Below are 16,997 nucleotides of genomic sequence, written 5' to 3' on the forward strand. Positions count from 1 at the left end.
TTTAATTATTACTATTATTATTATTATTATTATTATTATTATTATTAATATCGTTATTATTATCATTATTATTTTAGTTTAGTTTTATCATTTTAATTTTATACATATGTTTATTATTATTATTATTATTATTATTATTATTATTATTATTATTATTATTATTATTATTATTATTTTTATAATGATGATTATTATAATAATTATTATTATTTTTATAATTATACTTTTTATTATTAGTATTATTATTATTATTATTATTATTATTATTATTATTATTTTTATAATGATGATTATTATAATAATTATTATTATTTTTATAATTATACTTTTTATTATTAGTATTATTATTATTATTATTATTATTATTATTATTATTATTATTATTATTATTATTATTTATTATTATTATTATTATTATTATGAAATATGAAAAAGTGAGATCTGATCATTTGTCAGCATGTTTTGTTTATTTTCGGATAATTATCATATTTTCAGAGCTCTTTGGATTTTCTTACCAACTACAAAAATCCTTGTTGGCGAGAAAGTAGCGGATCAACATTAACAACGCGATGCTTGCCTTACTTCTTTTTGATTGGCGGCGCAAAATGCGGAACTACTTACCTTTGGGACAAGCTGACACTCCATCCAGAGATTGCAAAAACTTCAAAAGAAACTGGACACTGGATAAATGATGGAAGGTTTCGAGGTAAAGGGGTATTTTTGTTCGTTTGTGTTTCACGGATAAAGTGAGAAATAACTCGCTGCATTAGGGCTTTTCAACTTTTAATCTGAATACTTTTGATAAAAATAAGTTGAAAAAAAAAGACTTGCCTTGTTCTATGAAACTATGTAAAGCGCACCAATCAACAATTAACATAATCATTAGGACGAAGACAACGTTTATTAACTATAATATATGTTATAAAAATGTCCATTACGTTATGTAATACCTTATACGATCATGTACGCTTGTGGTGCAGAGGTAGCGATCTGGGTTTTTTTACCAAAAAATCCTAAATATAAATATTGCTGCAACTTTGATATATATTTTTTTGCATTTATAGCATTATCTGTATTGCTTACTAAAAGCCGCACTCTCACAGATTTACCGTTTTTAAAACTGATTTTTTTATGTATTTGTCTTGGAATGAGCTTTTTTGATGGGTAAATATCTGCAAACCAGTGATAAAAGACTGCTGACAAAAGATCAGATCCCAGATTTTCATATTTCGAAAATTAATGCTGTATGGCTAAAAAGCGTTACTTACGGTTTAAGAAAATGCATAAAACATGAGTTTTTGAACTTAAATATAAAAATATGCGATCTATTTTTCAGCAGTCTTATGTGTCTGGTTTACATGCATTTTCGCATAAAAAAGGCTCTTTCCAAGATAAAAAAAAAGTTGTCAAAACGTTCAATCTGTGAGAGTGCAGCTTTATTTTTTATATACTTGCGAGGGTACTTCGTTGAAAAATTTAAATCAAATTGTCGAACGCTTCTATTATGCCGAAGTAAACAACGGAATTGGCTGAAGAGTCTGATTGGTTTACAGAGATCGTATGAGAGATATATGATATAGTTTATTCACAAATACAACGAAGCAGAAATGCCCATGAGTATACAGCGTTTTTACAATGACACACATATAACATAGTGATCAAGGTACAAGTATACGTATACATATATACATACTTACATACACAGACACGCACGCACGCACGCACACACACACATACTCACACACATATATATTTCATTACTTGCATATGAACATCACAATCATTTAAACATAAAAGGCATAGGACATAGCGTGACAATTATTTTAATGGAGACAGTTTACCCATAATACATTTGATATGTTTCCCTTATTTGTATAGCATTATACACGTAAACTGCAAGATTTCTATTAATATTAACATTTTGTGACTTCATTAATTCAATAAATCTGGGTACATTTGGTCCTATATAATAGTATTTCTTAAGTTATTGCTTTTTTAAATGGACATTCTAGAATTAAATGAAATTCATCCATTAAGATAGTACACGCCATTCATTTTCTTTCACAATGTGGAATTATATATGCCCTATATATACACACTTACCAATCGTAACATCTGATTCATCTCCGGGAGCTTCGGGATAGACTCAATTTCGTTGGATAATGGCCGAGGTGTTCCGATTGTTAACTTACTAGTAATTGCCTAGCATTAGAGTGGCCCGCCCTTGGTGTATGTTTAAGAAACTGAGACATTTTGCTTAAAAGGACTCCGCTCATATAGTTGGAACCATTTTTTTCACGGTATTGCATCTTAAAACACTTATATTTTAATTATTTTACTCTTTGATACCGAAAATTCAGAAAAAAATACAATTAAAGTCTAAAAGAAAACCCGGTTTGAGTCGGGAGCGAACCCACGTCGGTATAGTTAAGATTTTGTTTTAGAAAACTGACAACAACAGTCAAAATTGCGAAATCCATGACACCAGTTATATAAGACTGCTGACAAAAAATAAGATTGCAGATTTTTATATTTTAGTTCAAAACATGATGTTTAATGCATTTTTCTTTAACCGTTAGTAACGGTTTAAGCCATAAAACATTAATTTTCGAACGAAAATATGAAAATCTACGATCTGATTTTTTTTGTCAGGAATCTTATATCATTGTTTGCAGATATTTATGCCAAAAATTGCTCTTTCCAAAAAAATTGTAAAAATGGTGTATCTGTGAGAGTGCAGCTTTAAGCATTTTGTTGAAAAACGTTACTAACGCTATTTATACTCGTGGACTTTAAAGACAATATTTGAGCATTTATCAACATTTGTTGAAGGGTTTCATCCGTCAGTATCTTAGTTTTAACATTCCATTGATTTGTCACACTTATTTCGTCATAAAAAGTGCTTTTTACAGAACAAGAGCGAGGGTATATAAACTCTTTTTTTTGTGTAATGTATCTCAGTCCTGCAAAGCTTTTATTTGAGACTATGTGATAGGAAAAAGTAACACCAACCTGATTCTAAAAGACAAACAGGACTTTCAAGCACAAGTTCATTTTTCTTTGTATAGAAATGACAGCGCCAGCGTATTGTTTTGGTCTTTGAAACGTGTATTGTTTATGTTATTCATGTATACGCTCAACTCAACTCATCTCATTTCAATTCCTTTCAGGGCAGACGCTTGAAAAATACTTAGACTGGTTCAAGTCAGGAGTTAAAGAAATTGTTGCCGCAAATGACACAAGTGGCTACCACTCAACGATCATAGGTTTGTTTATGATTTCTTACAGAACAAAAGGGACTCCATGGTAAATGCTTATTCATGAGGTTTAAAATGCATTGTCCCATTGCGATAAATCTAACTTAAGGAATCGGACCCAAGGTTATATAAAAACTCGCTATGTCGAACTCTGTTATCTCGATGTTCTGTTTATGTGGAGCTGTTTTCAAATATGTTCGACATAGCGAATTTTGACGATAAGTTAGTGTTGTGCTAGATCCATTTAAGAGTTAAACTTTTACGTCTGGTGATCCCATGTATTTGTTGTACCATTTAGAATGGTATTACCGGCAGAGTCCATACACAGTAAAACCCGGTTGGCTCGAACTCCCAGGGACCGGTAAAGTACCACGAGCCTCGGAAATTCGAGTCAAGCGGGAATTCTTACTTAGAGTATAAAGAAAACGATCCTATACATCCAGTTGAGGAAGTCGAGCCAAGCGAGTTCGAGCAAACGGGGTTCGACTGTATGTTAAATAAATGGCTAAAACTTCATTAAACTTAAAGAAATTGTAGGGTTTTTTTTGCTTTTTGTTTCAACTAAAATCGGACGTGAAAGTACCATTCTGTATTTTTCAAGCCGAAAACTTGTTTCCTATACCAATTTCCTTACCCTTTTCTTTTCTGTTTGTACACACAACATCCTCTCAAATGATACCATCACCAGTCATTCAAATTCAACATTGTATGTGGTTCGGATACCTTTATACGGATTTGAAAACAATCTCCACATCTTTTGACGGATATCTCAATACTGATGTTAGTGGCCTATGTTGAAGACTCGTGCCTTAAGAATGGTTATGAATACTGAAAATATAAGAACAGTTCCTAAAACACATAGGCTGTATTATGTCTATATCGAATTTCGGATAGCGCATGGTCGCGTTCTGATACCTGGATTTTAAAATGATCAACTTGTCACCATTATCACCATTGTTGTTCAATTTCAGTTTCCCAGTTTCATTTGTTGCTATTTTCATATTGATATTCACAAACAGGCAAAATTGCATTTACTCATATTCACGATTCGACCTGTCAATCAAACCGATCATTATTGACCAATGAGAAAGCAGCAATTATCCTCTTCAATTGCACCATGCTTAAAATAAGTTGCATTGGCAAATTTGATTTTATTGGAATCTATGTAGATTTAATACGAGTTTATGTTTTTATTGCTACTATTGCGTTTATTTCGTTAACAATACCACGGTAAAATGCCAGTAACATGTTACACATATATTACTATTAATACATACAGCACTGATTACCTGAATAATATATGTTTCTTCCATTTCATTTTAGACAAACAGTCACGTGACGTTGGTCAGTGTAGATTGCAACAACATGTGCTGCAATCTGTAATGTATGGTGTAACGTAGACTTCTTCTTTATCGCAGGTGATGGGAATCCAAGTTTGCTCTTCGATAACCGAATATGGAGACGTGACCCTGCCAATGATCCAGAATCTCTTGAACCACGATTTACAAACGCGGATGCAATATTTCATTTAAACCCAAAAGCGAAAATAATTGCCATTCTAAGAGATCCTGTAACAAGGTATTGTTTCCTATAAATCCTTTTGTTTCAGCAAATAAGAAAACACGTCAGTAATAGACATCTTTTTTTTATAATACCTTACTTTTGTCTACAATGGTAAACCTATCACCCCAAAAAGAGATATTTTGACTGTCAGAAACATTTGCAACATTTTTGACACGTGACCAAGCGAAAATTCACTGTTGGGTCATGTGACCGCAGTGACATTTTAATAGTCAAATAAGGGCGAATAACTACTTCAGTATTTTAGCTATTTCATGACGTGATTGCCTCCCGTATACACATGCAGTAGTGACGTCACTATTCAATGTGTACACAAAAACATCAGACGACAGGAAATTAACGGTGGAATTTTGTTCTAGATATAATGATTTTATTATGTTACACTTTGTTTACATTGTTATACTTGTTTTATTAAATGAATTAAAAACATTTCAAAACTTTTTATGTACTTAATTTTGTTCGGTAAAATAAAATAAATATCATATGGCAGCATGTGTGACATTGATATTGTCAATATTTATGCGAAAAGCTACCCTCGAAACAGAATGTCACCCTCGGCTAACGCCTAGTGATACATTCTGCTCTCGATTTGACAATATCAATGTCACACATGCTGCCATATGATATGTATATAATATTCAGACAGCAATAACCCACCACCAATAGAAATTTGTTATATTCAGACATCAATAGACCAGTAAAAAGACCCGTTATTATATTCAGAAAACAATAGACCAGTCAGCAATAGATCCCTTGTTATACTCAGACACAATAGACCAGTCAGCGATAGATCCATAGTTATACTCAGACATCAACAGACCAGTCAGCAATAGATCCATTGTTATACTCAGACACAATAGACCAGTCAGCAATAGATCCATAGTTAAACTCAGACACAATAAACCAGTCAGCAATAGATCCATAGTTATACTCAGACACAATAGACCAGTCAGCAATAGATCCATTGTTATACTCAGACACAATAGACCAGTCAGCAATAGATCCATAGTTATACTCAGACACAATAGACCAGTCAGCAATAGATCCATAGTTATACTCAGACACAATAGACCAGTCAGCGATAGATCCATAGTTATACTCAGACACAATAGACCAGTCAGCAATAGATCCATAGTTATACTCAGACACAATAGACCAGTCAGCGATAGATCCATAGTTATACTCAGACACAATAGACCAGTCAGCGATAGATCCATAGTTATACTCAGACACAATAGACCAGTCAGCAATAGATCCATAGTTAAACTCAGACACAATAGACCAGTCAGCAATAGATCCATAGTTATACTCAGACACAATAGACCAGTCAGCGATAGATCCATAGTTATACTCAGACACAATAGACCAGTCAGTAATAGATCCTTAGTTATACTCAGACACAATAGACCAGTCAGCGATAGATCCATAGTTAAACTCAGACACAATAGACAGGTCAGCGATAGATCCATAGTTATACTCAGACACAATAGACCAGTCAGCAATAGATCCATAGTTACACTCAGACACAATAGACCAGTCAGCGATAGATCCATAGTTACACTCAGACACAATAGACCAGTCAGCGATAGATCCATAGTTATACTCAGACACAATAGACCAGTCAGCAATAGATCCATAGTTATACTCAGACACAATAGACCAGTCAGCGATAGATCCATAGTTATACTCAGACACAATAGACCAGTCAGCAATAGATCCATAGTTATACTCAGACACAATAGACCAGTCAGCAATAGATCCATTGTTATACTCAGACACAATAGACCAGTCAGCGATAGATCCTTAGTTATACTCAGACACAATAGACCAGTCAGCAATAGATCCATAGTTATACTCAGACACAATAGACCAGTCAGCAATAGATCCGTAGTTATACTCAGACACAATAGACCAGTCAGTAATAGATCCATAGTTGTACTCAGACACAATAGACCAGTCAGCAATTGACTCATTTCGTATTCTATTTCATTGCACCGACTTGATGTAATGCACCATGTTTTGCTAGTTGTCGGAGTGGGTCTGTTGATGTCTGGATACTGTACCGTCCCTGTCATGGACATATACTAATTTTATTACATGATATATTTATAATCAAAGATCAATTTACGAAGACAGAATAAAACGCCATATTGACTCGTCTATTGATAGACCGGAAACAGTTTATTATTTGACGTTATACTTTTAATACGCCTGAAAAATAGTATTAAAAACGCCATATTGACCTGTCTATTTATAAACCGGTAACAGTTTATCATATGACATCATAACATATCATGCGGTATGATGTAATTAAACTGTTATTTATTTATTAGCTGTGAAATATGCAGTTCATATTGACCGCAAAATCATTCTATCGCCTCGGTCAATACTAATTTTGCGGTCAATATGACAGCATTATTTCACAGTTTGTAAGTAAATGATATACATAATGTATAATTATTATGCCACCCTCGCATTTAACAATTATTGCCATGCCAAGTTTTTATGTTATTATAAAAACGATGAAAGGTATATTTTCAAGTTAACAATAAATGTTCTGTTATGTTTTATATTAAAATTAAATATTTCTTTGTGAATGGTTTCCACAAGCAAACGACTTCTGTATTGTCGGCGTTTTTCATTGACTCTATCTGTCTTGTAAATCAAACAACTTCATTGGCCTTATTCTTTGAGATTGTGCTTCTCTTTCAGGCTGATCTCTGAGTACAATTATTTTAAAGAAGACAGAGAGGAGATACAGTCCGCTGCAAACTTTCATAATCTGATTGTGAGAAACACAAAGGAGCTTCGCGATTGTATGAACAACCATACGCCGCGCTATTGCTTATATTCGTTTAGTAGTGATGAATATTGGCATAAAACCGGGGTAATATATCTTATCATATGCTTTCATGATTATGAATTTGATACTTATAGAATTTTGACATTTTATCCCGCTCTCATGTCCGGGGCACAACTTCAACGAGGTCATATCCGAAATAACACAGAGATCGCATAATACACCAGTCAATTGAAACTACGCCGCCCCCCCCCCCCCAGGTCCGAAGAATAGCGGGGACTTTGACATTCGGTCAAGCCAAGCCCGGGTAAGATCTCCGCCCTGCGGGAATGAATTGCTTGTAAAATCACCGCCAAATGCCCCCACACCCCAGAGACCATAGATAAGGCCCATTCCCTGCTTTTTTTGGATAAAATCAACGCATTCACCCGGCACTGCGGGGTTAACTGGAAGGTAAAAACACGACCCATTTCCCCGGCTATCCCCTGTATACCCCCGGTCCTTGGGGGGCGTGGTTACAATTGACTGGTGCATAATCAAGAGAAAAATTAGTTTGTTAGTGTAAGAGCGCAATAATTATTAACTTAAGAACACCGAGGGTAAATAGTTAACTCGTGGCCAAGCCATTCCTGAAATATAACATTTGGAGCTCACTCGGATAATAGTATCAGTCGAACATTCAAAACACGTCGGCCATTTTACATCGAAAACAGCCTCGGATGTATGCCGGTACATCAATACTCAAGATAAAGAGAATTCCCAAGAGAAAAGTCATAAAGTTTAACTGCTTAATTGGAATTACTACGCGATCTACTTGCAGCGTAGTTAAATGCAAAGATTTCTGACATCGTTGCAAATAGATCAAGTAGTAATTCAAACTTCAACAATTCAACAATTTAAACTAAGTTATAAAAAAACACGTTAAAACAGTGAAATTAATTAATACTTTTATTCAAAATTTTACGAACTACTTCTACTGATGTACCAGCATTCATCCGAGGTTGTTTTCGATGAAAATGGCCAAGGAGTTCCAAATGATCAGACGAGTCCAATAGTGTACTGTTTTGTACGATATAATATAGTGTTGCACAGCTGAACAACATAAGTTGTTTTATTAAATGAATTATGAATAATTTTATTTATTATTTAAACACATTTCTCGTATTTCATAATGTTATATTGTTTACCAAATCATACATCTTAAGTTTTCATGGCCAAAAATATTTATGTGGGTGATAAAAATCATATTGAACAGATTATAAATAGCAACATACATGCAGTAGGTTTTTTTTATAAATAATTCTCTATCATTTGTATGTATGTTAGCGATGCATATGAATTATATATGGGTTTTGAAACTGAAAATCAAGAAATTAATTTCTAGATTATATCATTATAAGATGTATATTGAAGAACCATTACAGACATTAAGTAGCTATATTTAGACACGAGCTCGTGATGCTGTTTATCAATTGTTCAAAATGACTATCGTAAAGGTTAATTATAGACAAATGTTATTCCTAGCAAAATTCTGAGCATTATACTTTTTTCATGTTTATACTTCACGTTCATTTTTTGTTTGTTTATTACTCATTGACATCGACAAATATATATATTTTTTATTTGGTCGCATGTGTTCATTAGGGGAAAGCAGAGATCGGTTTAAGTTGTTTCTTCCTGTTCTATTTCAGCGAGTCAATGTCGGCCTATATGCCGCACATCTTAAGGAGTTCTACCGTGTGTTCCCACCGGAGCAAGTCCTTGTACTGTCAATGGAGGCATGCGGCAGTGATTACACCAGTTGTTTGGGGAAGACCCTTAACTTTCTAGAACTAGGTTTGTCTGCTTTTACTACAAATATATGGTTTTACAGTCGAATCAGATACGACTCTAGGTGGCGTTTACAGTCAGAGATGGCGAAATATTATATAATATTAAATGGGCTAAGCCTAACTGCTTGTTAAAATATTACATGGTTATAAGGCAATAACAAAATGCTCCATATTTCTCCATAACCATTATTATTATTATGCGGCGGCATATGATATGTTTAAACGCGACTTTCGCAAGTGTTTGTGCATTCAAGATGTTCAACACAAATGAATGTTAGTGCCAATAAATTGCTTTATTAATTGGAATTTCAGGTTTATTGACCACGGGGTGAAAAGAGTCATGGAAACCTTTTTATTATGATATATAGATATATAAAGGTTTCCAAGACTCAAGATACTTACACCCAAGCTTTTCTTAACATCTCTGACTGATACGTTGCCTTAAAAGTTTCACATCACTGTGCATTTGCATAGTGAATGGCAATAAAAATACAAAAAAGAGCCTATAAACCACAAATATTCAAGCCACTAAGGTTCTTTCAAAAATACTTAATTTATTTTAGTTCCTGTCATATTAAAAACTACGAACTTACAATGCAAAACTATTTATCAGATTTCCAAGTACTTTTTTTAGTTTATTTCTACCGTTCCAATCCTGAAATTTGATTATGTATTTGTATTGAAATGTTGATAAATTTTGCTCAATAAAATATGTTTAAACCAAGTACTTGTTTGTCCTAAAATCTAAATCATGTTTATAGTGTTAATAAAATAGCAAAGACGCTTTATCTAGATCGACAAGTTTTTAACAAAATAAGTGTTTTCACATACAGACACATCGTTATGTCGAAGTCGTTGGGGCCGCGGGAAATACTTCGAGATAACGGGCATTCGATATAACCGAAATACAAAACATGTCTATCTAAACCGAACACATTCGGAAACAGTTCGACATAAGCAGATATTCGAAATAGAGAGTTTCGACGTTTTAGTAATAATCGGGGTATAACCTTTTTACGACAAAGAAAGAAATAGGCCTCACAAAACTGATGTTTGTTCGTCAGGTTCACCGCAATAATTTGTCAGAAATTGAAATAAAAACAGTATGCGGTCGATTCTTTATTTCACCAAAACATGCACAAAACACGCACACATGTCAAGCCAGGTGACATCAAATAACGCAGAACTTGTTTTGATATGTATCTGAAAACAAAAAAAGTGTTCAAGAAGCTCTGGTTTTTAGAAATAACTTATTAACTTAGTGAGATAAATGTATAGTTCAACCTCCAATAAATGTAATTTCAAATTACTCCAGTATGATGTTGACTACTTTAAGGCGCACAAGACTGAATGAAAACATAATTTCAATACATTATAGTGTTTTTATAATTTGACCATAATGATCAAAACAAGCAAAATTATAATCATAAAGATATTAGCAATATTTTGGCGCTTTTAAAATGGGGAATATGTAGCTACGTAGCTATTAATTTAAAAGATCCATTTTTAAAGGCTAATATGTTTTGTCAATATTCAAGATTAAACACATTTATTAAGTAATTTAAATACAAACGTATTCATAAAAGATTTTTTCAATTATACATATATACGACAATAACACAATAGGTTTGAATGCGAGACACGAAACACATAATATGATTGATATCAGTGTTTTACACATTAAATTTGTATAAATTATTGTTTGAATTTACATTATGGATGGACACACAGACATTAAGTAAAATATTCATGTTTATTTGTCACGAACAGAGACATATCATATGACAAACATGTACATTGTAAACAAATATGATGTATTAAGAAAGGTAGATATAAAATCTAGTTAAATTGTAAACATTTGCCTTAGCTAATTGCAATTGATTACGAAACAATTTTAACAATGTAATGACGATGTTCGAATCCATTAATAGTAATTTTGCACAAATTAAGTTGAATGGAATATTTCGAATTGTGCATAATGTCAATGAATGTCATCCATGCCAGGCCTAACTATGTATTTTCGTTCTACGTAAATCATCAAAAACATTACACGCACAAACAAAGCGAAACTCATCTTCAATATCACCACTAATACATCTGGTGCAAATGGCCTCAAACCATAGTTATTTTTATGATGTCTCATATAGGCACTAACCTGGTTTTCACTTTAAAATAGTTCCACTTGAAAAAACAACAACAACAAGTAACTGGTTGCTGTAGAACAACCAGAGCCACAAAATATAATCACAAGAAAACATAGGGTTGACCAATGCGTTGTCTCACAAAATTGAGTAGAAATACATGACTCTGATGTCAAGACGGAATAAGGCTTCAAACAGCCGATTTACATAGTTCCACAGGCAATGATTTTTTTTTTCAATTTGTACACTGAAAACTATCATTTTCGAAAATACAGTGTCAAATTAAGTTAAGCTCTATGCAAAAAGATACCACCCGTTTCTCCTCGTTCATTCAACTTTAAGGAAATATTGATACTTTTTCTGTATGAGATCCGGATCTTTTTTCTGTATTAACATCCGGATCTTGGTCAACGGGGGCCAGATAACTGTGGTCAACGGGGGCCAGATAACTGTGGTGTTGGTCAACGGGGCCAGATAACTGTGGTGTTGGTCAACGGGGGCCAGATAACTGTGGTGTTGAGCCAAATAGCGTTGATTCTGCAATTGTATTGTTGCCGATGCTGACGCTCAGTTTCGTAGCTGGTGAGACGAAAGTTGAAGCACGTTTCACGAAATACTCCGAGCGTTCGGAGGAGTTCAAAAATAAGTTCTTTAGTACACAAGGTCATTCTTTAAAAATTAAATAGAACGATTTCATATCGACACAGCTTGGATTAGTCCAAAAATATGAAAAAAACTAGCTGAATCCAGCAATATTGTTACAACCTATAATGTGTGCTTTAAATGCGTTTGTGTTATCATATTGTTATCAGGGGCGTAGCTGGCCGTTTTTGAACTTAAGGCCCGATTGTGTTATCATATTGTTATATAACATCTGCAAATATTATAATATTGTATACACGTGTTGGCCAACATTTGTGAGAACATGTATATATTGAAGATGATGAATGTTGTAAACTGTCTGTTCTGTTATGTTCTTAAGATTCAGACAGTTATATGAACTAAATATTTATCGGTATTTTTTATTAATTGTGGAACATCTTATTTCGGAGCAAGAGTGTATCTTTTATCTATTGACCGAAAAATGGTTTGTCATAAAGTCGTTCATGTTTTTAAACGAATTCTATAGTTTTATATCGCCCGTATAAACTCCAATTGTTTTCGGTCGAAAGCTAGCGAACACATTAAATTGATAGGGACTTACAAGTTATAGTGTGTTTTGAATAAATGTAATAAATCCACACAATTTCTTGTTTAAAGTGACACTCTTATTTAAAAATCAGTACAATAACATGTATAACAAACACAAATTTTGAGTGATAAATTTTTAACTACTTACTAAATAATGCATTTATGGAAAATATTAATTACTGATAACAAGATTGTAAATGTGTATTTAATAGAAGAAAACGTAAAAATATTAAATCATAATTGGTGAATGCCAAAAGATTTACAGTGATCTACTATAGTCTCATAAGGTAGAATTACCGTGTTTTCTGCACATTTCTTTCAAATTAAAGTGGAAATCCTTCCTAAGAACAATTGTTTTCGACATTAATTCATCCTTACTGATATATTTAAACAATTGTGTAAATTGTGATAAATCTTATTTGGAAGTAACTGTGCATCTTTAAGATTGTTTCTTCTCACCATTCATAACTGTTATTTTCCATTTTAGAGCCGATCGATTCCATGGCCATTGGTCAGAAAGTGGAAACGAAGACAAACAAGACGAGATTGAACGCATCCAAAGTTTCCGTTCCTGTGTGGAATTCTACCATACAACTTTTGAAAGACTTTTATAAGCCATATAATGAAGAGCTGACCATGCTCCTAGGATCTGAGTTCAACTACAATTAATCATGAAAGAGTATTTTTGGTTCACCTCTCAATCTCCAACTGCCTGCCTTTCGCCCCCACCACACTCTGACTTCCGCTGGTCATCACAGCATCTGGTTGTACTTAGGAAGGTTACTTGACTGTTTGGTCACTACCAGGTTGCCCACTAGACTGCCCTAGCACACCCTAGGTCTGATTCCCCTTGTAGAATATTGAAGCTCTTCCCACCAGGAAGTGTGCCGTTAGCTTGTATGTTCTGCCCTGGTTCAGCTATTTTCAGGTGTGTGTTTTTTTCATTCTCCTGTAATAGAGTGTTTGTTTTATAAACCCAAGCATATGCACTTTTAGTTTAAGGAAAATATGCACTTACCTCGTAAATATCTTTTATTCATTGCTGTTTTTGACCAATGGCAAATTAACCTGATAACCAGCAATAACCCGATGTTCCGTGCGCGCTAGTCCTGTCTGACTTTTGCCCCTGCCAAGTGATATGCTTATGTATTCATGTTTAAATGGCTAAGGATTGTCGCTACCACAAATCTAAAGGTGTTTATTATCAGATTGTTTTTGTTATTTATATTATTAATGTTTGCTCACAGTTTGTATTATTTGAGTAAAAACACAGTTCACCAATAATTTTATTCCGGTGTAAGTCATCATTTTTCCGATATTTTAGTTATTGTTATTTCGTTCGTGGTGGAATTATTTGATCATTCATTTTGGGCCTCTTAATTATGATTGTGATACCTTGGCTTGATTTCTTCATGTTTTCACTCGTTAAATGCAGTCAATGACGTGTGTTGACTAGTTTCCAAGTTCATTATCTATAACGATGCCGTCTTGGAGTGGCACTTTGTTGTCAGCCAATTTGAGTCAATTTGCTGCAGAAAAAGCTTTTTCAAAATAGAAAAAATCAGGGGTGGGTCTTTTTCGATCGGACACTTTGCCATGGTTTCAAGGTTTGGTCATTTGGCCATTTGGCTATGAATAAATACGTCTTTTCCATTCAATTGAAGATTTAACTTGAAGGACGTACGATTCACCCTAGAATATTAGCTTTTATCTGATAATGAAAATGATATATTAAAGGGAGCTTTGAATATTTCTCGTGTTTTGATTAAAACTTAAAATATGATAATGAATTCAAACAAACTTTTAAAATTAAATAGTTTAAACCTAATATTACTTCAAATAAGCACAATTTTTTACATGTCTTTTTTGCAAGCTTTTTGTTAAACCACTTTTTTTTGTTTTTCGATAAAAAAATACGTCGACATCCATTTAATAAGTAGAAAAGTTGACATGATGTTGGCAACAGGAAACAAGTCGATAAGACTCGATGATCACACCATCAGTATATACTAAATTCATCGAACTGCTTTCGAGCGAAACTGTAACTACCATTAGAAAACTATGTTGTTTTGTCTACAAGGGCTTTGAAATGCGTCAGTTTAGACACTTTTCTCCACTAACTATTTTTCAGTATTTTAAGCAAATGTGATAAAACTTTACTTTGTTTATACTTTATGATTGATTTTGAAAGTTGTTCTATCGGAAATGTTTATATACTGTACATGTTTATATTATATGTAACTCATAAGCTCATAAGCTTATAGTTAATAAAATCTTCTTCTTCTTCTTCATCTATACCATATATGATTCCATTGTATTTGTTTTGTAATGCTAAGTTGTTGCCAGGTTAATAAACGGCATGATGTGCCCTCTGTCCATAATGCTACACCAAGGATGGGTTTCAATATGCAACGGTAGTAAACTTATAGTCATAAATCAATTACTTCATTCATATGGGATTGGTCCGTTATTTATACCTTGCAATCCGATTGGCTACATTGTTGTTAGATCCAGGTAAGACCAATAGAGAATACCAGCCCTGGTTGGTAACTACATATTATAAGATTATCCCTAAATTGGGAAAATATAAATATATTGATTGTTTGATTTATACGTCGCTGTAGTGAGCAGTGGCATCTTGTGTAGACAGTGGTATCAAAAGTATTTTTAGGACTACAACCCTTTTTGAAACTTCTTTCTATTTGATCAGGTAACTGGCAAACACCTGGCATTCATATCATTAAATGAGTCACGAATCGTGTTTCTAATACGTTATATTCAAGTTAAAAAATCATTTTTTGAGGAAATAATGACTATTTATTTAACATCAGTCAATCAGCCGTAATGGAGGAAAATGACTGTAGGTCCGTATTTAACATCAGTCAAGCAACCGTTAACCAGCTGTTATGGAGGAAAATGACTGTAGGTCCGTATTTAACATCAGTTAACCAGCTGTTATGGAGGAAAATGACTGTAGGTCCGTATTTAACATCAGTCAAGCAACCGTTAACCAGCTGTTATGGAGGAAAATGACTGTAGGTCCGTATTTAACATCAGTCAAGCAACCGTTAACCAGCCGTTATGGAGGAAAATGACTGTAGGTCCGTATTTAACATCAGTCAAGCAACCGTTAACCAGCCGTTATGGAGGAAAATGACTGTAGGTCCGTATTTAACATCAGTCAACCGACCGTTAATCAGCCGTTATGGAGGAAAATGACTGTAGGTCCGTATTTAACATCAGTCAACCAGCTGTTATAGAGGAAATGACTTTCGGTACGTATTCAGTATCTGACAACTCACTGCTATAAAGGAAACTGACTATTGGTCCGTTTTTTATGTAAGTCAACTAACCGCTATGAAAAAAATGAGCCATTTTTTTCTCATGCGATATTTGACTGAAACGTATGTCTTTAAAAACCTTACAAAACATGGACTTAAGGTGAAATACTGCTTATCAATTAATATGGCCGAATCGAACTAAAATATGCATAAGTAACATTAAAATGCAATAACCATTTCCTTTTTAACCGTTATTCCAGATAGTTGAACAATAATTCTGATTTAAACATAACTTATGGCGCAGGGGTGATATAACCCCGTGCAATATATTTCATATATAACTAGTGTAATAACTATGCAAATTATGTAACCGCATCACAAACAAATGTATTCATACGCGCTGTCAAAAAACGTAAACAAACATCAGAAACAATGCTTCAAAATAAATCCTGTCGGTCTCATCAAACTCAGCTCCACGATGAAACGAATGGTGAAGAAGGCTGGGGTTAATCCAAACAAACGACCCCCTGATCACAGCGCCAGAAAATACCACGTCCAGGAATCGAATCAAGAATGACAACAATGTTCCTGCGAACCAGATTATGCAAATATCGGGACACAAGAACATTGCATCTTTAAACAACAATAGCCACATAAATCCAAATCAAAACAAGGATATATCCAAAATCCTGTACTCCAGTGAAAATACATGCACAATGCTCAGTCTAAATGCACACAGTTCGTCAACAATGCTCAAGTTCACACAGTCACTGATTTCACATGAAATCTCACTTTTTTTTGTTGGATTTTACAACAGTTTTGGTGCTCCAATTTACGGAGGTAAGACTCATTGTGCATATCCATAAAACTGACAAAAGTCCATGATGTATTCCAATAGTTCAAAGCGAATTCGC

General features: G+C 33.8%; 1 protein-coding gene across 1 annotated transcript; it reads left to right on the top strand.

Moving 5' to 3' along the window:
* Positions 1-1,607: 1,607 nt before the first annotated feature.
* Positions 1,608-14,151, top strand: LOC128215929 (carbohydrate sulfotransferase 15-like). The gene is made up of 6 exons (XM_052922530.1): positions 1,608-1,617; positions 3,171-3,266; positions 4,676-4,835; positions 7,551-7,725; positions 9,330-9,474; positions 13,290-14,151. Exons 1-6 carry the CDS (start codon positions 1,608-1,610, stop codon positions 13,469-13,471), a joined length of 768 nt encoding a protein of 255 aa, XP_052778490.1. The 3' UTR covers positions 13,472-14,151.
* The last annotated feature ends 2,846 nt before the right edge of the window (positions 14,152-16,997 follow it).

This window comes from Mya arenaria, chromosome 14 (assembly GCF_026914265.1).
Source record: "Mya arenaria isolate MELC-2E11 chromosome 14, ASM2691426v1".
NCBI classification, from domain to species: domain Eukaryota; kingdom Metazoa; phylum Mollusca; class Bivalvia; order Myida; family Myidae; genus Mya; species Mya arenaria.

Excerpts from the sequence above, each read along its gene's own strand:
- LOC128215929 (XM_052922530.1), top strand. Across the intron at positions 3,267-4,675 it reads CTACCACTCAACGATCATAG|GTGATGGGAATCCAAGTTTG; the intron begins GTTTGTTTATGA and ends TCTTTATCGCAG. Across the intron at positions 4,836-7,550 it reads CTAAGAGATCCTGTAACAAG|GCTGATCTCTGAGTACAATT; the intron begins GTATTGTTTCCT and ends CTTCTCTTTCAG.